The following is a 26443-nucleotide window of genomic DNA, read 5'->3' on the forward strand; positions in this document are numbered from 1 at the left end:
TCGTTCAGGATATCCCATTGACCAGAAATTACCCTTACAGGGCCCTGAGTGGGACCCTAATGAAGAGGACGATAGGAGGAACATGGAAGAGTATAGGTCTCTGATGGTTAGAGGAATAAAGGAATCAGTTCCCCAAAGTAATAACACAAAGTAATAAAACTGGCTTTTGATAGCATGCAAGAAAAGGACGAAATCCCAGCTACTTGGCTTAATAGATTAAAGAAGAACTTCCAATTATATTCCAATATAGATCCTGATAGCTCTGAAGGCCAAGTACTTCTAAAAATGAAATTTGTTACAAAATCGTTCCTGGACATACGGAGAAAGTTAGAGAAAATGGATGACTGGCAGGAGAAGGGAATAAATGAACTATTAAAGGAAGCCTTAAAGATATATTTAAGGAGAGAAGAAGAGAAAGCCAAAGCTAAAGCTAGAATCATGGTACCTGTAGCCAGGGAAAGTCTAGGGGTAAAGAGATCAGCAGGGACAACCATCGAGAGTCAGTGAAAGTGGACAAAAGTCCTCCTTTGAAACACCCAAAGATAAACCTATACTACCTCCATGGGTGGATACAAACAAGAGACCAGGGGCACCACTGAGTGACAGGAAATGTTATTATTGTGGAGAGATAGGACACATAAGAAGGGATTGCAATAAACTGTCTTTGGATGAGGCAATGCTAAAAGAACAAGAGGCTCTTGAGAGACTTCTGAGGAATGACAACAAGGGGTGTCAGGGGCTTTACATGCTAGGGGACCCAATGTACCATCATGAAGAGCTTCTGGTAAACTTTGAAGTCGGTCCCCAAAGTGAGGAATTTGAATTTTTAGTTGATACCGGAGCAGATAGATCAAGTATAAAGGAATTACCCGCAGGAGTGACGCCTGGGAGAAAGGTCTGTGAGGTGATGGGAGCAGAGGGAAAATCATTTAGAGCCTCCATAGCTGAAAACGTAGAAATTAAAGGAAACGGAAGGCAGTGTGTGGCTGATTTTATCTATTTACCTAATCTAGAAAGTAATTTGCTAGGAAGGGACCTACAAGTCCAATTAGGAGTGGGGATTATCCCAAAGGATGGGAGAATGATAGTCCAGATCATGAAATTGACATCAGGAGATACAGAGCAGATAAACCCAGAGGTTTGGGCAGGAGAAGGAAAGAGGAGCTATCTAGACATCCCACCACTAAAAATTGAAATGCAAGAAGGAATTCCTCCCATTCAAGTAAAGCAATACCCAATGTCTATTGAGGTAAAAAAGGGACTGACCCCTGTGATTGAGCAGCTATTAGAGGAAGGTATCTTAGAGCCGTGTATGTCTCCCCACAACACCCCTATTTTAGCAATCAAGAAGGCAGATGGAAAATACCAATTGGTCCAAGACTTTAGGAAAAAAAATAAGAGAACTATAACCAGGCATCCAGTGGTCCCAAATCCCTACACCCTCCTGAGTCAGATCCCAAGGGAGCATGCCTGGTTTACTATTATAGATTTAAAAGATGCATTTTGGGCATGTCCTCTTGCTGAGGAATGTAGGGATTGGTTCACATTTGAGTGGGAACATCCAGAGAAGAGGAGGAAACAGCAATTAAGGTGGACGTGCCTTCCCCAAGGATTTACCAAGTCTCCAAATCTCTTCGGGCAAGCCTTAGAAGGGCTTTTAGAACAATTCAACCCTAAGAGCAAAGTACAAATTCTACAATATGTAGATGACCTAATAATATCTGGAGAGGAACAGAATAATGTCAGAGCAACAAGTATACGCCTTTTAAATTTCCTAAGAGCAAAAGGTTTAAAAGTATCTCAGAATAAATTGCAACTTGTGGAAGTGGAAGTTACTTATCTGGGACACATAATTGGGAAAGGATATAATAAATTAAGTCCTGAAAGAATTTCAGGCATACTATCCATACCAGCACCAAAAACTAAGAGAGATGTCAGAAAACTATCAGGCTTGTTAGGGTACTGTAAGTTATGGTTAGACCAATATACCCAAAGTGTAAAATTTTTATATGACAAATTAGTAAACCCTGACCCAATAGAATAGAGAACTGAGGATGATGAAAAACTAAATTATTTGAAAGATAAACAATCCTCAGCACCTGTCCTAAGTTTGCCCAATCTGGAAAAAGAATTTGACCTATTTGTAAATACCGAAAAAGGAATTGCTTATGGGGTGGTAGCCCGAGTGGGGAGGATGTAAGAAACCAATTGCTTACATCTCCAAACTGCTAGACCCAGGAGCTAGGGGGTGGCCCGCCTGTATTCGAGCAGTTGCTGCAGCAGCCACTTTAACTGAAGAAACTCAAAAACTGGCCTTGCGAGGCAAAACAAGAATCCATACAACCCATGATCTAAAATCAATTTGAAGCCAAAGGACCCAGAAGTGGCTTACTGACTCCAGAGTATTGAAATATTAAATAATCTTAATAGATGCTGACAACCTAGAGCTGGTAACTATCGGGGCAACAGGGTAGCTATAGATCCAATGGTGTCAGGAACCCACGTCTTAAGAGAGGAACCCACTTGCCGTGGCAAAAAGTCCAAATACGGACAACACTGGGCAAATCCAGACCAGCTTTTTTTATTATTATCAGTCTCAGAACATTGTTACAATGCAATTAGATGTTAACAGCTTGCTGGCCTACCGGGAAATGCCCCTGAAGGTGGGGTAAAACGAAATGACATAAAATCATCTCAGTTTAGATTTCAACCATTCACACAAAAACAAGACATATTGACAATCTTTCCATCCAACCTTATAAAACATACGTAATGGTAGTTAAAACAAAGACTATTTCATAAGAAACAAAGAACAGAGTTCTATTCATGCTAGCCTTCTAAAGATATACATTAAATAAACTTGTTGCCATCCTAAAGCCAAATCTACAAAGTCGTATTGTTATTTGTCACGTCTACTGGTTGGGAAACTTTTCTGCTTGCTTGGGAAACTTTTCTGCTGTAACAGAACTTCGGGCCACATCCTGAGGCCTAAATACTCTTTTTTAACCATTTCCTAAAAACCCTCTGACTTTATGGATTCCAACATTTCCCCCTCTCTGTTTGACCCAGAATCTTTCATTTTCTTGTCGCTTACTACTTGCGTTTCATAGCTCTATTGCAAAATTTCTGCTTATTATCTGTTGGAGACCTATTTGCACTAAAGCACTGCTATATTACGGCACAGCAACTTAATGCTGTGATGGCCCCATCCTTGAAAGAGATATGAAACACGTTTGGTAATAGTTACAAGTCATTGTTCAAAAAACTCTGGTCGATTCCAAGGTCTTAATTCAAAACCTTCGTTCATGTCTATACCTTCATCTACTGCTTTTGTGAGATTCCGAACACTCTCTGTGCTTCTACTTCCTAATTCTCCTGCTTGTATGACAAAAACTTCTCGGACTGTTTTGTTCATCATTTGCCAAACACAACAAAGTATACAAGGCACCACTATAAATATCAGTATTAGAACACCTAGTACATAAAGACCTATCTTGCAAAGTTGCCTTAGCCAAGGTGCAAAACTCCATTTTTGAAACAAATCATCCAACCAGGAACCTCCATCTTCTTTAATTTGGGCTGTCAGACAAATTCATAAACACAATCCTTCAAATTCCTCACAACCATGCCCTTGTGCCAGTAAAAGAAGATCAATGGCTGCTCTGTTTTGAAGAGTAGCATGTCTAATACTATCAACATCGGTCAACATATCACTGATTGCAGAGGATGTTGGCATTAGCTTGTTTGCTCAGCCAACATCCAACTCTATCTAATTATCTAAATGCCACTGCTGAAGCCAATTGGGGTAAAAATATACCTGCTGAAACCCTTCTGGCGGCATTCCAAGGCATAAAATCACTCTGACAGTTCTCATCGTAATGAGAAACAGCTCTCGTTCTCCTTTGTTTCTTTTTCATCACTGCTTTGGCAGTGGGGGCAATTATGGTGAGCATACCAGTGCTACAAGGGCCACCTTCAAGGTGAGCTGGAATGCCTTGCCAAGCCCTGTCTCCGCAAATGAACGAATACCCTTTCGGCAATTGCCATGGATATTGATCCGTCTCTGGAAACACATCCCAGCTGTTTGAAACATTACACCAAAACCTCAAATTTTTATATGCAATATAATGAGGAGTAACACTAAACTTTGGGGGGGGTCACCTTTTTGCCAGGCATGAGTCATAAAAGTAAAACAAAAACCCATGGTCAAAGAACCAAGGATTTCCAATTCTTGAGGTTCAGATGCTGCCCTGAGAAGTTTTTTGGACCAAATGTTCCAATTGAAAGAAGGATTGTTTCCATTGTCAATTCCACCTGGCCTACCATTGGATTGTTTTTTGACCAAAGGCAACTCTTTCACTGGCACACCGATCAAACAGGTTGAAAAAGGCTTTTCTGGTTCCGAATTAGACAGACATATAGCATCCGATCCGGCAGCCTTGGCTAAGGTCACCCAAACATTCATTTTCGGTTGATCCACAGGCAAATCTGCACGACAAAAAACAATTAAAATCAAACAAAACAAGTATATTATTTGAATTTGCCCCATCTCTTTCATGAACTAAGTTTTGGCAGAATTCTCTCTATACAAAAACATTAACCTAAATTTTTGCCAAAAATTAGCTCTGTTAAACATTCAGCATTCAATTAGCATACTCATAAACAACATTGACACAAAATCAGAGTTCATGGGTTCCACCGATGCACAAAGAACGTCAGGCACAAGGAGCGTCAGGCGAGACCCGTGATCCTTCGATTTGGTTCACGTCTGCGTACTTGCTTCCTCGGTTCTGTGCTCAACTGCAGGTTCTGAAGTGCGATATGGTTTGACGTTTTTGGCAGGAACCCATTTAATTCCAGCACCTGTGGAGACAAAAGCATACCCTTTCCCCAAATTATTAATCAAAATGGACCTTCACTTGAACTGTTTAGAACATTAAAAACATAGAGAGCCTTGTTCAGTCTCATCTGTGGGGTGATCTCCGTTCCCCCTCTCTGTTGATCTAATATGCATTTTAGGGTTTGATGTGTTCTTTCAATGATTGCTTGACTTGTGGGAGAATGGGGAATATCAAAGATGTGCTAAACACCCCATTCATTTAAACATGTGGCCAATTTTTGAGATATGTGTGCAGGACCATTCAGTCAGTCTTCACTTCTTGGGGTACACCCAATGAAGCAAAAGCTTGCAGGAAATGATGACAGGCATGACTGCCGGTTTCACCTGTGTGAAGGGAAGCAAAAACTGCACCAGAGAACGGGTCCACGGAAACATGAATACCCTAATGTGAGAAACAAAACATGGATTAATTCTATATTGCAAAGTTGTAAAAAGACAGGAAAGCCAACAATGTAAAATCTCATTGCTAACATCCTTTAAAATTGAACCTTCTATTCATTAAAATAAATTAAAAGATTGAGGGAAAAGCTGAAAAACTCGAACCACAGTCAGAGACCAGTGTCCAGAGTCCAGTGATGAGGTTGTCTTCTTTGAAGAGTTGATGGTCTTCTTTGAAGAGTTGATGTCTCAGCCTTGGGTCTTTGTTGCATCCTTGGATTTAGTTGTAGAAATGTCAAGTTGTAGAAATTTGGTTGTAGAAATGTCAAGTCCAGCCTTTTGGATTTCAGTCCCAACACCAGCACTGGTTTTCTGCATCTCTGTCGGCGTTGAGGCTGTGATGAGCAGATCATCCGTGTAATAGTAGAATCTTGAATCCTGGAAAATTCTGTCAACTGAGGACAAAACTTGTACAACAAGATATTATCAGATCATATATATCATGACAATCATATCTTATGACAGGTAGAAAGTCACTTCGATTAGAATTTTTACACATGACAATCCTTTTGTGACATGACCAGCCCAGTGGGAATATTCACCCATTGCCAGTGGGTACCACAATTTGTGTCTGAGCGCGGTGGAACGCGCTGTTTTTGAAGTTTAACGACAGTGGGTTCCCATTGATGTCAAATAGTGAGTGACAATATTTAGCAAAATGCCTTCCTTTTCGGCATCGAGGGCAAATAGAAATTTGATTTGCTGTCCCACGACAATCCTTTTTGAGGTGCCCTAGTTTACCACAAGCAAAGCAGACAGGCTTTTTATTAGGATCTACTTGTACAGCATTAACAGAGTTTTCCCAACGTTTTTCTTGTTTTTCTAAAAGCTTTTCAATTTTATCCATTCGTTGTGTCAAATTGTGTTCCAGTGTTTTTTCCAAAGCATTGACCTGTGAATTTGCAGCATTTTGTGAACCCATAAGTCTACTGCAAGCTGTTAGCATCTGTGTAATTGTTGGAGGCTGGTCAGGCAAAGCTAAAATAATTTTCCTACATTCATCATTAGCGTTTACATAAGCAAGATTTTGAATGATATAAGAGCGGGCTTGTTCATCTGGACATTGCCTTTCGACTGCTTGAGTTAATCTATCCAAAAAAGAACCATAAGATTCAGTTTCACCTTGTTTGATCAGTATATAAGAACTTAAATGTGAGCCAGCAGGCTCAAGTGAAAGCAAGGCCTTTCTAGCAGCATCTTTAATGTCTGCTAAAACAGGCCGAGGCAGTTCAACTGCTTGATTTTCAGGCCTATTGTAAGGTGAATCACCAGCTAACTGAGCATCATTTAAATCGGCATGATCATTATCTGCATATCCTTCAACCAACTTGTTAAGTAACTTTTTCCATTGTAACTCCCACAGTAGGTACTGTGAATCGGTTAAGATCAAAGTTGCCACATTCCTGCAATCAGCAGGAACTAAATCATAAGAGTTAAAAATATTTTTCAACACACTATTAAAATAGGGAGAAGAAAATCCACTTTCTTTCAAAGCCTGTCGTAATTCCTTTATATCATGGTGATTGAGTCTTTCATATTTTGGATTTCTATCTTTTCTTCCATATTTTACTGGTAAAGCAAGATATTGTTTCTTTAAATACAAATCTTTTTCTAGTTTCTGATTAATGTATGACCAATCCGGTAATTTTAATGGAGAATCAAAATTGTCACTTTGATCAATGACAGTATGAATATTCCCTTTGCTTCTAGTCAATACATTTTCTGATCCTGAAAAATCATTAAATCCAAACCTTCCAGTCACTCTGCCCAGTTCCAAATTCCTGACAGGAACACTGTACTCTTGTCTGGGAATTCTGCCAATTCCGGGAGCTCAGCCAGCTCCAGGACCTCGGCCAGCTCCGGGAGGCCGGCCTACCTGATCATGAGAACACGCCTCTAAATTTTTTTCAGATACCTCCAAGCAACACGCCCCCCTTGGAACCCTGCCATGGAAGGCAGGGGTGGGCTCCAACAAACAACACGCCTCCTCCGAAGCCCGGCCCAAAGGGGCCGAGACAGAGGCGTGTTCCCCTGTTCTGGGAACATTGCCACATTTTAACCTTGAATTTGCTACTTTACCACAAGTTTCACATTGTCTCCCTGCCAAGAAAAACTCAGCTGAAGAATCTACAAATCCAGGTTTTAAACTTACATGGTTTTGTTTTAAAATACAAGAATTAGGATCATAAGAATGAGGGAAAAACTCAACCCGTGTTTTTTCGGGTTTTTGAGAGTTATCCATGCTTTCAAAGGACTCCACCCTTTGAATTAAAGCCAATTTTTCTTTCTCTGTATCTATGGATTGACAATTACCATAAAAACCAGGTTTTTGCTTAACTGAAAAAGAATTCCCAGAACCCCCAAGAACCAAAATTTCCCGAGTGGAAGAAACACCCTCAGTTTCCACTTCAGGCATATCACAATCTAATTCAGTTTTCAATGTCCCTGCACAACCAATTTTAGGAAATACATTCACTTTCTCATTAACATTTTCTATACATTTTGTCCCTTCCCCCTTACAAGAGTCACAAATTTTTACATTAACAGAACAATGCGAAGAAGAGTCCGGAAAAGTCTCATTTTTTCCCAGAGAGAGAGAAGGAAGATTTTTCTCAGTGGAGTTCAAATCAGCATTTGAAATAACATTTGTTACATTCTCCGAAACACACACAGTCTCAGGTTTACTGGGATTTAAAGAGACAGAGCCAGAAGCTTTGTTTTCTGAGTCCGAGTTCACCTTAGAAGCCGGCATAATTGCTCTTAAGCTTTCATCTTTTTTAAGAGAGACTAAATTATATATTTTCCAGTTTATCTGATCCCAAAAATGAAAAGTAAAGGCAGACTGTAAATTTAAAAAATTTAAATCTTGCGTATTCACTTTAACCCAGATAAGTAAGATTTTAAACTCAGTTTTTGAGACTTCAGAAAGACCTTCTTCTTGTAACATTGTCTTTTGATACAGTCTCCTGTAACATCCAACTTTCGATAACTTTGTTCCCATTTTCGTTTTCTCGTTACCCAAGCCTCTCCCGAGAAAAGTTACTTACAAATTCCTTGGCTTCCGCGGGAGAGATGATACAGCGTCCTCTTGATTAACATTTGAGTCTCCGTGGCCGGTAAATCCACGATTTTTCTTTTTTCCTCTTCTATTCTACGTCCTCACACGGGGCACCAGTTGCTGGGGCACCAGGGTAGCTCTAGATCAAATGGTGTCAGGAACCCACGTCTTAAAAGAGGAACTCACTTGCTGCGGCAAAACGTCCAAATATGGACCACACTGGACAAATCCAGACCAGCCTTTTTTTTATTATTATTAGCACATCAGCCTCAGAACATTGTTAGATGTTAACAGAATGCTGGCCTAATGGGAAATGCCCCAGAAGGTGGGGTAAAACAGAATGACATAAAATCATCTCAGTTTAGATTTCAGCCAATCACACAAAAACAAGACATATTGACAAGCTTTCCATCCAACCTTATAAATCATACATAATGGTAGTTAAAACAAAGACTATTTCATAAGAAACAAAGAACAGAGCTCTATTCACAGTAACCTTCCAAAGATATACATTAAATAAACTTGTTGCCATCCTAAAGCCAAATCTATAAAGTCGAATTTTTATTTGTCACGTCTACTGCTTGGGAAACTTTTCTGCTTGCTTGGGAAACTTTCCTGCTGTAACGGAACTTCGGGCCACATCCTGAGGCCTAAATACTCTTTTTTAACCATTTCCTAAAAACCCTCTGACTTCATGGAGTCCAACACAGCTCCTGCAGAAGGAGCCTTGTATGTCTGTCCTGGCCTTGGAGCTCTACTTTCTATTCAAACTGATGTTTCATGTTAGCCTTGAGATGACGAATCACTTTACAGGCACCTTCACAGGCTGACTGCCATGGGACAGTTGAAGTAAATGCTGACTTAAATGTTGGTGCTGGGCCTGATAGTTCCCAAGAGACACTCTGTAGAACAGGACAGCCCGGCTAAACTGCCTGCCACCCTTTCCTCAGCTTTGCAATAGGGTAAAACATTCAGATGTCTCTCTTGCCAAGGCCCACATAAGAAACAGGCTGCATTGCTGGATATTCTGCAACTTCATGGCCCACAACGTGTTTTCCCTGCATTTGTTGTTCATCCAAAGTTCTGCAGATTTGGGGATAAATGGGTGGAAAGAGCCTCATCCTGCTGCAGTTCTGTGTACTGGGTGCCCTCTGATGGGTCAGCATGAATTGTCCTTAATTTCTAAATTATTCATATGTCATCTATTTCTTCAATCGTTCTCAGAGTAAATACTGTGAAAGAAACTGAGTATCAGACAGTGCAGGGAGACTGAATTCCTCCCTCTTTCGTCCAGGCAGGCCTTGTGTGCAATGCTAACGTTGTGTTTAGCTGAGGCCAGAACGTTCTGCAGGTGTCTGAAGGCGCAGGGAGAGCCCAGGCTCCTTCCCCCAGCAAGGGCAGGGAGCAGCTCTGGCCAAGGCCGGTGCTGCTGCTGCTCCTTGTCCCTGTGCCCAGGGTTTGCTCTCTCCTCCCCAGCAGCCGCCCCGCCCCGTGCGCGAGTGTGCGGCCCAACTGCTCCTGTCCCTGATGGAGAGAATTGGAGTCACCCAGCTCGCAGGCACCCCCAGGGCTGAGAGGCTGCCACACGTGGCAGGGAAGCTTGCTCAGGACTGCCACAAGGACACAAGGTAATGATCTTCATTTCACCTCCCAAAACAGGAAAACCGTTTTGTGTCTGGCTATAAAGGTGAAACCACACAAGAGTGGAAACCAATGGGAATATGAAGTTACCTCACTGTGTGAATAAGGGTCATAGAATCATGGAATATACTGAGTTGGAAGGGCGCATCAGGGTCATCGAGTCCATCCCCTGGCCATGTGCAGTGACCCCAAGAGTCACTCCATGTGCTTGAGAGCATTGTCCAAACTCTTCTTGAGCTCTGTCAGCCTTGGCACTGTGACCACTGCTCTGGGTTGCCTGGGCAAATGGCTGTACTGGGAAACCTGAGGTTGGCCAGCAAAAAGGAACATTGCCAACTTTTTCCTGTGGCTTGGAGGATTCTTTACGGAGATCAAAAGATCTCAGATCAGCCAGTCCAACAGTTTTCATTGGCCTTGGGCGCCCAACACAAAGCCAATATGTTGGCTAATGTTCATCACTGAAGGATCCCAAACATACATTTCTCATTAACTTCAGACTGTCCTAGAAATATTTCAGGGGTCTTCAGCCAACATATTCAGTCTTTCTAAACCCATTCTGCAGATTTCTAGTATACTGTTATCTGTGGCTCAGTGAACTCCACATTTCTTCTTGAAGAAAACCTGTGGTTTCCTAGTGGCAAAATCAACCCAAACCACCAAAATCCCTTTTCCTTTGATGATGAAATTCCCATGAATAGCTGCCAAGAACACCAGAGCAACTGGCTGCCCCTGTGCATACACATAGTATAGAATAATCAAGAGGATGCATGAGGTGTTTTGTCCTGGTTTCCCTGCCAGTTAAAGAAAGGCAAATTACTGTGCAATGGCAGCAAGACATGTAATAGGCTCTGACAACAAAAGCAGATGTGTTTTGCTTGTTCCTTGGGATCCTTTGATGCCACAGAAGCACACCCCCATTTTCAGAGTGAAATGGTATTTTTCTGTTGCCCCACATTCTCCTCTTGCCTCTTGTGTTCAGCTGACAGCACTGTGCAGGGTCAAGTGAGGTAAATCTCCCTCTTTGCTGAGTAGGTAATGCCTTCTCATGCAAGGCTTGCACCTGATGAGTTTAAGGTATCAGCCTCTTCTGTTAACACTCTTCCTGTGTTTGTTCACTTTTATTTCCCTTCCTTCCTTCCTTCCTTCCTTCCTTCCTTCCTTCCTTCCTTCCTTCCTTCCTTCCTTCCTTCCTTCCTTCCTTCCTTCCTTCCTTCCTTCCTTCCTTCCTTCCTTCCTTCCTTCCTTCCTTCCTTCCTTCCTTCCTTCCGCCACTTCCTTCCGCCACTTCCTTCCGCCACTTCCTTCCGCCACTTCCTTCCGCCACTTCCTTCCGCCACTTCCTTCCGCCACTTCCTTCCTTCCGCCACTTCCTTCCTTCCGCCACTTCCTTCCTTCCTTCCTTCCGCCACTTCCTTCCTTCCGCCACTTCCTTCCTTCCTTCCTTCCTTCCTTCCTTCCTTCCTTCCTTCCTTCCTTCCTTCCTTCCTTCCTTCCTTCCTTCCTTCCTTCCTTCCTTCCGCCACTTCCTTCCGCCACTTCCTTCCGCCACTTCCTTCCGCCACTTCCTTCCGCCACTTCCTTCCGCCACTTCCTTCCTTCCTTCCGCCACTTCCTTCCGCCACTTCCTTCCGCCACTTCCTTCCTTCCTTCCGCCACTTCCTTCCGCCACTTCCTTCCTTCCTTCCGCCACTTCCTTCCTTCCGCCACTTCCTTCCTTCCGCCACTTCCTTCCGCCACTTCCTTCCGCCACTTCCTTCCTTCCTTCCTTCCTTCCTTCCTTCCTTCCTTCCTTCCTTCCTTCCTTCCTTCCTTCCTTCCTTCCTTCCTTCCTTCCTTCCTTCCTTCCTTCCTTCCTTCCTTCCTTCCTTCCTTCCTTCCTTCCTTCCTTCCTTCCTTCCTTCCGCATTATGGACAGGAGATGGTGAAGATGTTGCACAATCATCAACAATTTAAAATGCTTCTGGAACAATCTCTTTCCCCCATAACCTGGAAGATATTCTGACAGTTAAGAAGAAAGTAAGTGCTTGGCAGGAGAAATGTCTCCTTTGTGCAAGTATTGCCACTGCTAATATGAAATCAAAGATACCCAATCTGTCTTTAGCTCTTTCCTCTTCTGCTGAATCATTTTGCTCCTGGGAATGAGCTGTTAATCCTCAGCCTATTCATCTGCAGACCACAAAGGAACTGATATTATTAGGGAAAAGTGGGGTTTTGAATATTTTCAATATTGATCACAAAGAGGTAAGGGAAAGAGGAGAAAATGGGTTTACATTTAAGCGTAAGCCCCCACCATGCTCTCCCTACTCTGCCCCTGTAAAGCAATTAAGTGAGAATTTTGAGTCTGAAGATAGCAGAGTCTTTGCAAAGGACACTGGAAGTAGTAGTGCCAAGAAAATTCCCAAATTTACAAAAGATGTCCAGGCCAATCCTAGTTACTGCAATGACTGTCTGTCTTTTGGGAATACTGCCCTGCTGTCCAGTCCTGTGGAGCTGGCAGAAGTTTGGTGAATTCAGCAGCATCCAGTGGAAAATCCTTTGTTTGTTTGGGGGGGGGAGGACTTTATATTTTTAATTGACATTATAGAAGGGAGCCTGCCTTTGTGCAAGCACAGGGAGAGTGAGTGTTGAACCAAATCAACTTCCAACACAATGGGCCAACCCCCAAATAGTCCAGTTTGTTCTGCTGCTTCCTCCACAAACTCTCATTGCCTGCCAGTTTGCATTATTCCCATTTCTGCTCATGACTAAGGAACTTGGGATTTTAGACTGCTGCTCAGTCTGGTAGCACCCATAACCTCCCTTGGGCTATTGAAAACAAGGAGTTGGCATTACTGAATCTCTGGTCTGTTTCCATCTGTAAGTTAGGAAATGTTTCCCTAAGCCTTGGTAGCAGTGATCCTGGTTCTAACTTGTGTTTTCAACAGGGAATTTCCTGTTTTATATTCTAAAGATTGATGGGGTTTCTCTGTGTTGCTATAGGGGATGGAAAACCAGAAGGCTGAAGGCCCATCTGTCAAGGAGCCGGTGAAGGAGAGGAACGATGGCTCAAAGGAGCCCCAGGCCACATTGTCTGCTAGCAAACGGTACTGAGCACATTTGTCAGATGTGACAAAACACACGACAAGCTTTACATGCCTCTTCCTCAGGAAAAACTTTCTGCTTTCTGGCACAGATGACCAATGCCACAGATTGTTTTCTTTCCCTACAAATGCTCTAGGATAAAAAATGTCAACTTCAGCATTGTGCTGAACACAACTTCTCTGGAGGGGTTTCCACAAAAATGGAGAGACAGACAGACACCCATTGGTTGCAGCTCAGACGATCCAGTGCAGTGGCAAGGGCAGTGCTGTGGAGGCTGGGAGAGGGCCAAGTTTCTGCTGCCTGACTTGGGACAAGTAAATTCAAACAGGGCTTTTCTTTCATCTGAGTGGAGTCATTTTCAGATGGGTGTTTTGATGAGAAGTCTCAGTCTGGAAGCAAGATGCCATTCCACAAATGCAGTTCTCATCCATGTGCTTTGGCCTGGTTGAATCATGGTTTTCTTACCCTCAAACAGTACCAAGTTTGAGTAGTAAGTAGCAGGGAAATTCCTGAACAACTTCAGTCAACGGGTGTCTGAATGCGGACTTTTTGTCTTGATATTCCTGTCCTTCATGTAATTTGCTTGATGGACAGCATGTTTGGTTTACGTCCCCCTGTGCTGCAATCAGCATTTAAGACAGGAATTTGCTCCTTGCTGTCTCTTCATGACAGCTGCAGAGCCACTTGTACCTGTTCTGCTCTGATAGCAGAGGGGATTTATTTAGTTCTGTCCTGCTCAGCAGTGGAAGGAAAGTGACCACATGCCTCAGTAGCACAGCTGGCATCTTCCTGTGCACATGGAGACAGGCTGATCAGGAGAACTGTTCCCAGCGGGTTTGTTACACTGTGGATCTAGTCTCTAGGGAGGCAAATGAAATGTGAGCGTAGTTCTGGGATGTCTGCATTATCTGTCTTACTGATTTTCTAAATTCTTCAAATATGGCCCTGTTTATCTGTTCAGATGCATCTGAGCTACTTTTCCAGATTGTCATGGCTGGTTGTAGAGACACTTCTCCAGAGTGATGGGTTCCCTTATTCTAAGACACACACGTCCCATATGAGGAGGCATTTAAACTTGGCAGTAGTGTCTCTCTTTCTCCACAAAGCAATGTGACCTATGTGCCCTGGCAGCCATCTGAAGATAGATCAGATGCATCTCATCCTTGGTTTTCCTGAGTGAGCAGTGGTGAGAATGCCACTTGCAGATTGTCTCCTGTAATGATTGCCATGAGGTCCACATTGTTCTTCAGACCCTCATGACTTTCCAGCTTGAAATCACATAATTAGGAAAGCTGCTCAAGATGTTTTGCTCACAATTTACTGAAGGTATTGTCTGTGGCTGCAGCTCTCTTCATAGAGAGCAGCAGGCACAACTTTCCCAGGCATTGTCCTGGGGAGGAATGTTAGAAGATCAGAGAAAAGAATGAGAAACAATTGTTATCTTCACTTGCTGCACCTGTTGTTGTGAACATGTGGAATGTGTCATAGAGATTTATTTACCAAAGGGTGATTTCTTAATTGGCCACTGGTGATGGTGTTTTGGATTCAATTGACCAATCAGGTCTGTCTGTATCAGACTGTCTGTATGGGCAATGAGTTTCAGTATAGTATAGTAAAGTATAGTATACTAAAGTATAGTATAGTATAATACAGTGATTGAGCAGCCTTCTGAAATTATGGAGTCAATGCTAATTATTTCCACGATGGGGATGCCATACTACTATAATTATCACCACCAGGTCCTCATTTGGTTTTATTTCCCAGGGTGAAATCTCCCTCTGATGGACACCTCCTACCCAGTGCAAAAGCCCAGGTCACGTCACCTCCAGCTGTGGAAGAAACGAAGCTGCTCCAGAAGCTTTACCATCTCCTGGAAGCCAAGGGGTTTCAGACAAGGACGGAGGGAGTGGAACTCCTCCAAGAACTGTGCAAAACCAGCCCCCAGCTCATCTTCACTAACATTGTCCAAGTATGTAGGGTATCTTCACTGCTCCTTTCCTTTAGCTCCTTTCCTAAGCCTGTAGCAGCAAAGTAAATTCAGTGTGTCTTGGCACTCTGTCCTGGCTGTTTGGGTCCCTCTCGCCCAGACAAAAGTAATTCAGGTCCAGGCTTCAGGACAAGTTATTTCAGTCCAGCTGTATTTGTCTGGCAGGTGCCTATTGCTGCTGTTTATCAGATGATGGCAGAATTTTCTGCTGGTGTAACTGCTGTTCTCTCCTACTCCCAGCTGGGTGAAGTGAAGGGAATCCAGCCCCTGAAAGCATGGAAATTGTTCTCTAGACCAAAAAGGGGTTTGCATAGGGAAGAGAAGTATCAGGCTGGGTTGGTTTAAACCCAGTTGTTTTATTTAAAGAATACTTCTATATACTCCATCTTGTCTTACACAGGCACAGCTCTGGCTACTCATTTCCATCCTTGTTCCTACTCCTCTTGGTAAAGACAGTGCTCACCCTTCTTGGGGGTCTTTTTTTCTCTTTGGAAAAGGAGGAAAACAGCTAAGGACCCATCTCTGCCTTCTCCTTCCAGTAGCTGCTTTTTCCCTTTTTCCAGGAAAAGGTGCCTGATAATGTGGCTTTCAGGGGACTGAACCTGCTCTAATGAGAGCTGTACAGCACATTACATTTCAGAAGTCCACCTGTTACTTAGAGAAATGGTCTGGATCCTGGAAGAGTTGATCATGCCCTGCAATTCTCCAGACACAGGTTCTGAGACAAACAAAATAAAACTCAGATCTCCTCCAGCCATAGTTTTGGCAAAATCATAACTGCCCTCAGTACTTGAGGCAACTGTATAGAAAACCAGGCATTGTAAACATCTGATTCCATTCAAAGCAAAGGTAGTCTTTAGCATTAATAAATGGAATTGATTTAATGATTTATATATGGAGAGAAACACCATAGGAACTATTAAAAAACCTCTTAAAAACAGAAGAAAATCTTTCAACCAGCATGAGGTTGCACCGCCATTCCAGTGAGTGGCCCCCAGGAAAACAGTGAAATTGTGCAATTGAGTGCTGACCTGACAGAAAGGATCACTTTCATCTTTGACATTGCTGACTGCTACACCCACTCTTCAAACAAGGACATTTGAATCCAGCTTTCACGTTGCTTGTTCTATTCACAGATTTTTGATTATTTTGTCCTGAGAATATCTGACGGCCACAAGAAAGTGAAGCAGAGGGCACTGGATGTGCTGGCTGAAATCACAGGAGCCCTAAAAGATGCCCTGAACCCGGTGATCATTGGTTTGGTGGAAGGAATAACAAAGAACCTGAACTCAAAGGATCCCAGGGTTCGTGGGGCAGCTGTGAAAGCACTGGAAGAATCCATTGCTCATTTGGGTAAGGCTGAGCTCTGGCAGGGACTCTCCTCAGCTTCGTCTCTGTCTCTCCTGCACAAGAGAGCGCTGAGTGCCTTGACAGCTGCTCTTGTCTGTGGAACACTGCAGCTGACACCCACCAGAGGCTGTGCAGGTGCAGTCCTTATGCACCATCCCCAACAGGCTGGAATGGGATCAGCATTTCCCAACAGTTCCAGGAGCCCTTGGCTCTGTGCTGCTTGTCTGAAGAGCAAGTCCTGGGCTACAGCTCTGCTGCAGTTCAGAGGCAAATGGGGTTTGGAGTTTGCTTGGGCCCCATCTGACTTCCCAAATGAACAGCTTTGCTGTTGGCATGAAGGGACACTGACCCATCAGAGCTTCTGCAGAGCAGCCACCTGCAAGGCTCTACATTAGAGGCATTAGCTGCCTATTTCCCACTTTTCTTCTTTGTCTTCTGTTTTCAAAGGGGAACTGATGATTCACCAAGTTCATTTGTTTATATCAAACAGCTATAAACCCAGCTGCCAATGATGCCTTGTTCCACATGTTGTTTTGCATGGGCCAAGATGGCCACAGCAATTAACTACATAGGCAAGGGCTGCTCTAAATTCCTTTGCCACACAGATTTATGTCAGCTCTGAGAATGCTGCACTGGGGAAATATGCGTGAAAAAAGGAGTGTTGAAGAGGCAGGTCTTCAAGAGGAGTTTCCACTTTCTCCTCCCCAGCTGCTCTGTGAACTCAGGAACTGCCTGACTCAGTGCCTTTGTGTGACCCAAGTATGGGGCTCTTCCTTTTTGCTCTGGGATGCAAAACCTTTTCACTGCTTCCATGTGACTGAACTCTTGAGGTCCCTGATGTGAAATGTTTTAACACAGCTCCTGCTACAGCAGAAAAGTTTTGATTTACAACTGTGAGAGGAGAGCGTTTCTTTTGGAATTTAAAACCCTGCCAAGTAGGCTAGAAGGAAAGAAGAAAAGGATTCAAAACCCAGCAGAAATGTACTTTATTTTATAAAATGGGGATGGCCCTGCCCTTTCCCTCCCCACTGTCCTTTCTCCTATGACCTGAGAAAAGTGAGCAGAAACATGTTTTTCCCTTGTAGATAAAGTGTCACTGCTGAAAGAGTTCAGCTACCAATGGAATCACCTGAGTGGCCAAGCCCTGCTGGATGTCACTGAGCGTATCACAGGTATGGCCTCCCCTTCTGAGCCCAGAGCTCTTCCCAGGGAGCATTTACAGGGAATGCCTGTAAGCAGACAGCAGAGCAGCTCCTCCAAACCAGGAGGTGCTGAGCTTGTCCCTGCTGCCCCATAGCCAAGGCAGGTGGGTTTGGCAGGTTTTCCCTGGCTGTTGCAGAGCTGGGCAGCATCTGAGATGGGGGCAGCGCTGGGCCTGCGGCTGAGCTCTCACTGGGGCATCTCAGAACCACCTCCAGCAAAGGGAGGGCTAAAAATGCCCCAGCTGGCTCCTCTCTGGGGAGCTCAGGGACATCTGTGGTCTTTGAGGGGAAATGGTGGCAAATGCTGTGTCAGGGCATCAGTTTGTTTTGTCCTCACAGAATTCTTGTTTTTGTCTTGGAAAGTTTTGAGGCTGAACCGTGCAGAGCCTGGGGGTCACAGCTTAGGCCAGAACTCAACAGAGGTATCAGAGGCACGGGTTTAGTGCAAGGCAGCCTCTGGGGCACAGGGACAGAAGCAGAGTGCTGAGGCTCCCTGCCTGTGCTGTCAGAGTGGCCTTGGACTGAGCCTTTCAGGTGTGCAAACAGTGTCTGCCTGTGTCAGCGCTGTCCAAAATGCTGCAAATGCAGCTGATAATTGATTCCTCAGAGGAGCTTGCTATGTCAGCAATAGCCAAGGAATGGAAACATGATAATCTCAATATAGAGTAGAGAAGACGATTGATAGCCTTGCTTTAACTGGGGCTAAATCCACTGCTAATTATGCCAACATCTTTGAATGCAAGGTTTAATACACTTTGTGTCTTCATTAGGAATCTCAAAAGGGCATGTTCAGCAACTGGGAATGTTAAAGGCCCCTAAAGAGCATTTGAATAAAGTAGATCTCCAGCAATAGGGAATTAAGTATAGCAGTTCTTTTGATCTCTTTTTCAAATAAAGGAATTAACCATAAATTAGGACTACTTTAGAAAAAGCAGATGTTCTCTCTGAGATTTAGTAGGAAAAGACAGCTGTTCCTCACATTCAGTAGTCACCGATGTCTTTAATTGCATTTAAACTCAAATGAATTCTCATTTTAAAATGGGTACCATAACCCTTTCCTGCTTAGCAGAATTGGTTTTGGTTACTTGCAGGAGCTCCTTCAATGTTTCAATGTTGATGACTGCTGGTGGATTAACAGCATAGAGAAAATGAAGTCTCTTCCACCACAGAATATTAAATGCCTACTAGATAACATTTTGTCTGATCAGAAAATAAGAATTGTCTCCAGAGCATTTTAGGTTTTTTTCTCTCAGCCAAATCTGCCAAGCAAGAAGCCTGTTGGTAGTAAATATTTGTCTGTGTTTGATACAGTTCAGTTCAGAAAATGGGCAGAGATATTTCAGGGACAATGTGAGAAAACACTCGTATTTTGGTTACATTTCAGTCCCCTGTATAGCATTTTTCTTTCTCTATGCCCTATTTCAGTGAACATTATAAAAAAAAATGCCATTACCATTGGGAGGGGAAGTGACATTAAAATGTGAAGATGCCCAAATGCCAAGGCAATGGGGTCTGGGTAATTATCTAAGACGCCCTGAGGTTTGAAGCAGCTCTTTGTTGGAAGCCCCAAAAGCCTTCTGCCAAAGACCCCAGCTGGTCACTGATGTTTCTCATCCAGCTGTCAGGCAGCAGCCATCTCTGGTGGGCTGGAGTTTTGAGGTGTGTTCTAATCCTGCCCTTTGCTGTGGGCCATTGAGCACAGGGAAGAGCCAGATTAGACATTTGGCACTTGGCATCAAAGTTACAAAAATGGAATAATTCCTTTTATTAGAAATCTCTCCATTTCCTCTCTATGTGCATTTCCAAATCTTCAGTGTGGGTTTAGACAACTTCTTAATGGAAATAAAGGCAATTGGACATTTCATTCATTGTTCATGCAGAAAGAGATTGTGAAATAATTTAGTAAAGGTAGGAAGTCTGCTACAGGGACAAGGCTCTGGTTGGAGCAATTAGTGCTGAAGGGTTGGTGGTTCTGTTTCCGGGATGCTCAGCTGCTTTGCCCGTTTCTGGACCAAGGGGCTCTGGGTGCTATTTTGCTGCTCTTGGCCAGAGAGGCTGGCAAGAAGCAGAAGCAGAGGCAGATCCCTGTTTGCAGTGAGGCTGGTGGGTAAGGAGCTGTGTCTCTGTCCCGGCAGTGCTTGTGCAGGGGGTTCATGCCAGGAGCCCTGAAGTCGCCCAGCGCGACGCCCTGCCCGTGCTCTGGTCCTGCCTGGGGAACAAGGCGCTGCCTGTGCGGAGCGCCAACGTCCACACCGTGGCCACCAAGCTTGCCTCTGCCCTCTGCAAGGTGATGGGCACCCAGCTGAAGGAATGTGCTGCCAGCAAGGCTCCACATGTGCGGGAAAACCTCTCCAAAATGCTGGGCTGGTGAAGGCGAGATGTTCTCCAGAAAGCTGAGGAAGCGCTGAATTGGACACCTCTGGATTTGCCTTTTGAGCTGTGCCAAAAATGACAAAATCATAAGGAAGGATGTGCATCTGCCCCTGCTCTCTCCATTGCCCTTCCTACTCATGGCATGGGGGGCCTGAAGCAGCTCCAGATGAAGGACAAGGTGAAGGGCAGTCATGGCTCAGCCTCACACAGAGGTGAGGGGGGAGCTGGGCCAATCTCTGCTGGGAGGAAGGGTCTTGTGGCAGCCCAGAGAGGCTGTGCACATTGCCAGGGAACAGCTGTGCCCTGCATGTGCCCCTGCAATGAGCTGTGCTGCTGCCAGTGCCCCTGGAGCTGTGGGGCTGCTGAGCTGTGGGGCAGGCAGAGGAGCAGGAGGATGCATGTGCAGCTGAGCCATTCCTGGAGAGCACAGGGCTCTGGGCTCCCTGCTGTCCCAGCGCAGCCCAGAGGCCAGGCTGTGCCTGTGCCAGCTCTGGGCAAGTGGATCAGGGTTTGCCCTGGCCTGCCTCAGTGTCTGCCAGCAGGAGCATGTTTCCCTGTGCAGCTGTTTAGAAGTTTGCAGGAAAGGTGTCCCATGAAATATGGAGCTTCAGCTGCTTTAGGTTTGCATGGAGGCCGCTGTTAAACTTTGTGTCTTTACTTTGCAGATCTGACTGGTTACAGTCTTACTGAGAAGTTTTCTCCGGACCCTCCCGATGTTCCCTCACCCACAAAGTCCTCGCCTCCCATCCAGAAGAGCTCTCTTTCCTCCAAGTTCAGGAAGAAGCTGCCGCCTGTATGAAGAGTGTTTGAAGAATAGGATTGATGCATTAGGCTTGATAGTTACAGCTGTACATATGTTCTGATCTTTAGATGTAGTTTTCAATTAATGTCTTTTGATTCTGTTTTTAAGTTTTGATGACATATTTTTATTTGTATATATTTTATTTTGATGATGAAAAAAGTAAATAAACAAATAAAATTTAAATAAACCAAGAGGAGAATGTGAGACCAGGACCTGCTGGCCTAGAGATTATGGGAGTGCAGCTCACTCGATGTGCCAGTGTCTCACCACATCCTTTCCTCATTGGGCCTCTCCTCTTCCTCTTTGGCCATCTTTTCTTTGTGTCATTTGTGCTGCTCTTTGTTACTTAGCATTACAACAGGGCCACCATTGACCTGTTTGGGGGACAGTGGATCCAAAAGACCCTGTATAGTCAAAGATTTTCTACCTAGGTGTGTTCTGTGCTCACCAAAGGCCTGAGCAAAGAAACCAAGAGAAGTGTGCCCAAATCCCAAAGCTTTGCTCCTTTGCAATCTCCCACAGATCTGGCTCACAGGTGTCTTCATTCACAATTTCATAGGTAAGAAGAGGTCATGTATTTCACTGGGAAATGATGCACTGCTTTGGCAATCACCCGTAAGTATATTTACCCAGGACAGTAGTGCAGCTGTGTTATTTGCACCTTGTTTGCAGAAGATCATTTGGGATGTCCTTTTTGTATCTCATGCAGAAAAGGAGCTCTTAATAATACCACACTACTTAAACCAGATTGCGATGCAGCTCTGTAGGTGTTCACAATGAAGCAGACTGCCTGCTGTGTCACTGCCAGCCCTGCTGAGCCTGTGAGGGACTGTAGTGTATCCCATGCCTGTTTTACCTCCAGGCAAAGCTTGGTTTTCCTTATTAGTGTGGAGTAAATACAAGAGTAATAAAATGGACAATTAAACTGGCCACTTTGGAGGATATGCTCATGCTTTTGCATGTCAGTCCTGTATCTCATGCTCCCAAGGCTTGTTATTCATCATGAAATATTTTAACAAAAAAACCTCGGTTCTCATGTTACATCTGAATAAAATTGCAGAAGATCATCAAGAATTCTGCTGTCAGGACCAAGACAAGAGCCTTCCGACACTCACTTGCAGCTGTCCTGGATTGCTGCAGCCCTTTGTGAAAAGCTGCTGCAGATGGAGTGCTTGGAGTTGGTTTGGGCCTTTATGAAAGATCTGTGGAGCAGTGTGCAGGGCTCTCCTGGCAGGAAACTGTTTGTCCAAGCCCAGGGACACGGTGCCGGCAGGAGCGGAGCGGCCCCGCTCCCAGCCCGAGAGTCTGTGAGCTGAGCCACGCCGGGGAGAAAAGGCAGCGAGGGGCTCCAGCCCAGCTGCTTCACTGCCCTGCCCGCTCCATGGAGCTCTGCCATGGGAGAAAGCCGACGCCGGATGAGCCCCCGAGCTTCCATCAGCTGCTGGAACTGTTCCGTGACAGCTCCTGTTCTTCTGAGAGAGACCCCGGCGCCTTCTTGGAACGTGTGTCATGGGGGGATTCTGTTTGTTAATAAACTCTTGGGGGTTTTCCACTTCCATCTATTAGGAATAATTTCCTATTGCTGGAAAGGGATTGTTGGAACACTTTAGAGGAGACGACTTATTGCACAATATCCTGTTTGAAGTTGTCTCAAACTGTGTGAGACAGATGGCTTCACACAGGAGCATCCCCAAGGCTGCTGAGGGGAAGGCACAGAGGAAGACAAACCCAGTATTTCTGAAGGAACTCTTTGATGCCAAACCAACCTGAGTTGTCAAACAGCAGACCTGATATTTCGAGACATGGGCCAAAGGGGAAACCTTTCAGTGTGTTTGGTCCAGGCTGGGCTATGCTCGAGGCAAAGGTGTGTCAGTGTGTTGGATAGTACTCTTTTCTTGACCTAGAGATGTGGCAACTGAGAGGTGTTTTAAAAACTTTTATTCCATTTTCAGTCTCATGAGAAGGGTTAGACAATACAGATTTTATAATTCATGCCATCACAATCAGAAGCCAACTACTTCCTAATTATAATACATTATAAGCGTTTCTTGGTCTATCAGCCTTTTGCCATGCCATGTTGTAGATGCCTTAAAGCCAATTATTTAAATCTACCCCTCGTGGGTCCCACTGCAATGCATCTTTCATAGCTCTGTTTTTCCAAAGTCTTATTTGCAAGGCCATCTTTTGAAACTTTTTGCTAGCTCCATTTCTCTCTCAACAATATCTGTCCTATTCCATGGCATTTTTAAGTTAGTATTTCTTGTCTCAAGATTTATATACAGATTCATATTCTGTGGGCCTTCTACTAGGCCCTAAAAACTTTCTACAAACCCATTTCCCACATCAGTGCACTTGGCTCCTTCTCTCCTCATTGTGCCTGGCAAGCACAGGAGCCCAGAGCTCCTGCAGAACCCATCACAGCACTCACTGGGAGCAAACTTGTGTCCAGTCCTCACCTGGAGCTGTGGTGCCCAGCATTCCACCACACTGGAATGAGGAACTGTTCCTGCTCTTTCAGAAGGAGCTAAGGAGGTTTGGCCTTCAGATCAATTGTCTCCAGGCTCCTGCAGTGCCTGGTGCTTCTCCCTTGCCAGAGGCATCCCAGGCCAGGGGGGCACATCTGGGCTGCTGTGTCTGGCTCTGGGGCTCCCTGTTCTGGGCAGTGAGGAGGAGCTGCAGAGGCCCTGCAGGAATGACAGGATGGGCTTTGGGGCTGGCAGGAGAAGCTGAGGGACCTGGGCTGCTGGAGCTCCTGAAGAGGAGGCCCAGGGCTCGTCCTGTGACTGCTCCAAGGGTGGCTTCAGAGAATCCCAGAATCAGCAAGGTTGGAAAAGACCTTGGAGATCATCAAGTCCACCCTGTGCCCTGACACTGCCTTGTCTCCCCTGGGCCTCCTCTTCTCCAGGATAAACAACCCCAGCTCCCTCAGCTGCTACTCCAAGCTCTTGTCTCAGCAACCTTAATGCCCTTCTCTGGACATGCTCCAGCCCCTCCATGTCCTGCCTAAATTGGGGGCCCAGAACTACAAACAGCACTCGAGGCGCTGCCCAACCAGTGTCCAGCACAGGGGAAGAATCCCTGCCCTGCTCCTGCCGGCCACACCATTCCTGATCCAGGCCAGGAGCCATTGGCCTCCTTGCCCAGCTGGGCACACTGCTGGCTCATGTCCAGCCTGCTGTCCATCAATCAGTCCCTGCAGGTCCCTTTCTGCCTGGTTGCTCTCCAGCCCCTCTGGCGCCCTGTTGAGGGAGGCAGGGAGGGAACGGGTCCAGATCCAGTCCTTCCTAAAATGTGGTGTTTGCTGGCACTGCCAGTTCCCAGATTTTGATATTTTCCTATTCTGGCACAGCCCAAGTGCAGCAACTTGCTGGCAAAGAAAGTCAAAACCAAGCAAAGACCTGGTACCTACAGCAACCCGATCTCGGGTTTGCTGACACCACCAGTACCCAAATCGGGAATGTTTCAGATGCCTGCACAGCCTCATTCCAGCAGTTTGCTGGCACAGAAAATTAGCATCTGGAAATTTCTCAGTGCCAGCACAACCCAAATGCTGCAATTTTCTGCCAAAGAAAGCCAGAACCCAGCAGCTTCCTGGTGCTGCCACCAGCACCACCCAAGTCTGGTGTTTGCTGCGCAAGTGCCCAGATCTGGAAATTTCCCAGTGCTGGCACAGCCCAAGTCCACCAATCTGCTGGCACAGAAAGCCAAAATCCGGCAATTTCCTGATGCCAGTACAGGTGCCCAGACCTGGTGTTTGCTGCCACTGCCAGTGCCAGTGCCCAGATCTGGATATTTCCCTGTTCTGGCAGAGCCAAGTCCAGCAATTTTCTGGTAAAGAAAGCCACAATCTGGCAATTCTTTGCTACTGCCATTGGCAATGGCTAGATCTGATATTTGCTGGCACCACCAGATGCGGGAATTTCCCAGTGCCCAGATGCGGGAATTTCCCAGTGCCAGCACAGCCCAAGTCTTGTAATTTTCTGGCAAAGAAAGACAAAACCTTGCAAATAGCTGGTACTTAGAGCAACCCAATCGTGTGTTTGCTGACACCACAAGTGCCCAGATCCAGAATTTTTCAGGTTCCTGCACAGCATAATTCCAGCAATATGCTGGCACTGAAAGTTCACATTTGGCAATTTCCTGGTGCTGGCACATTCCCCACCCAGATCTGGTGTGCACTGGCACTGCCAGTGCCCACATCTGGCAATTTCCCTCTTCTGGCACCACCCATGTCCAGAATTTGCTGGCAAAGAAAGCTAAAACCTGGCAATTTCCCCTTGCCAGCACTGCCCCATGTGGAGTTGGCTGGCAGCAGGATCCCAGGAAAGAAGGAAGGAAAGAAGGAAGACAAAGAGGAAGGCATCCAGATGCAGTCCTGCCTGGAGCTTGGAGCCTGAAATGGGCTGTTTGCTGGCACTGCCAGTGCCCAGATCTGGAAATTTCCCTATTCTGGCACAGCCCAAGTGCAGCAATTTGCTGGCACAGAAATCCAAAACCTGTGGCAGCTTCCTCCTACTGGGTCTGGCTCCACCCACATCTTATGTTTCATGTAACCAGAACCTAGATTTGGAAATTTCTCAGTGCCAGCAGAGCCCAAATTTGGCAGATTTCTATCACTGGCAACGACACCACCCAGATCTGGTGTTTGCTGGCAGTGCCAGTGCCCAGATCTGAAAACTTCCTGGTGCTGGCACAGCCCAAGTCCAGTGATTTGCTGGCACAGAAAGCCAAAATTTGTAAATCTGCAGGTTCTGGCTCCGGCACCATCCAGATCTGGTGTTTGCTGAGACCACCAGTGTCCAGATTTGGAAATTTCCCAGTGCCTTCACAGCCCAGGTCTAGCAATTTGGTTTTAGCTAGCTTAGGAAGAGAAGTTCCTTGGACTGTGACTTTCCTTTTTCTTGGAACTGTTTAAACCTGCTCTGGACTGAAAACCCAGACAAACACCGGCAGCAGCTCACCCCTGTGGCCCACCCAGCTCTGGGACGCTGCATTCCAGCACCAGAGGGACTTAGAAGAGACCGAGTGAGCCAACTACAACCCACAAAAAGGACTTTCTGAATTTGCCATCTCTTCAGCACTGCCAGAGGTTTTATTTAATATTATTCTTTTTCCATGCTTGCGAATACTTTACTTGTTGAATAAACTGGGTTTTTTTCAGTTTTCTCGAGTCTTTTCCTGAACTAGTAGGGGGAGAGGCCGCTTGAACTTGCTTTCTAGATGGACCCCTTTTGGAGATTTCCTCCCAAAATTTGCCCTAAACCAGCACAAACAGTCACAATGAAAATTGCACCAGTGGCATAATTTCCTGATGGAAAATCTTGTGACAGAAGCTTGACCTTGTTCTCCATGAGAGATTCTTGGGAAGAGCAGACAGGAGAAGATTCCTGGAAAACTGAAACAGCTTTCCAGAAGGGAAATGAAAATGAAGAAAACAATCCAAGATGTCTTCCACTGTTAATTTCTATGCTCCCCTTTTCCATGTTGCAACCCAGTAATTCCAGATGCACCTCACCTCTAAGATTGGTGACTTAGGGATTTTTAGACACTCTAAAATACCATGAGCCACACACAGCTTTCCTTCCCCTGTTTTTACAGGAAAGCAACACTG

General features: G+C 45.1%; 1 protein-coding gene across 10 annotated transcripts in view; it reads left to right on the plus strand.

Annotated features, from left to right (window-relative positions):
• The window catches only part of LOC141728062 (TOG array regulator of axonemal microtubules protein 2-like), a 44950-nt gene extending 18514 nt beyond the window's left edge, over positions 1–26436 (plus strand). For 2 of the 10 annotated variants that reach the window (XM_074534368.1, XM_074534373.1), the window contains exons 2-9: positions 9876–10024; positions 11953–12053; positions 13017–13120; positions 14883–15087; positions 16242–16458; positions 17541–17627; positions 19793–20242; positions 20696–26427. In XM_074534368.1, coding sequence (XP_074390469.1) covers positions 13020–13120; positions 14883–15087; positions 16242–16458; positions 17541–17627; positions 19793–20028 — 846 coding nt within the window. In that variant the 5' untranslated portion in view covers positions 9876–10024; positions 11953–12053; positions 13017–13019 and the 3' untranslated portion in view covers positions 20029–20242; positions 20696–26427. Of the gene's footprint in view, positions 1–8361; positions 8455–9872; positions 10025–11952; positions 12054–13016; positions 13121–14882; positions 15088–16241; positions 16459–17540; positions 17628–19792; positions 20243–20695 lie in introns of all 10 variants that reach the window. The other 8 variants (XM_074534369.1, XM_074534370.1, XM_074534371.1 and 5 more) reach the window with 7 other exon arrangements.
• Positions 26437–26443: the final 7 nt, after the last annotated feature.

Source organism: Zonotrichia albicollis, unplaced genomic scaffold, assembly GCF_047830755.1.
Source record: "Zonotrichia albicollis isolate bZonAlb1 unplaced genomic scaffold, bZonAlb1.hap1 Scaffold_83, whole genome shotgun sequence".
In the NCBI taxonomy this organism is placed as follows: Eukaryota; Metazoa; Chordata; class Aves; order Passeriformes; family Passerellidae; genus Zonotrichia; species Zonotrichia albicollis.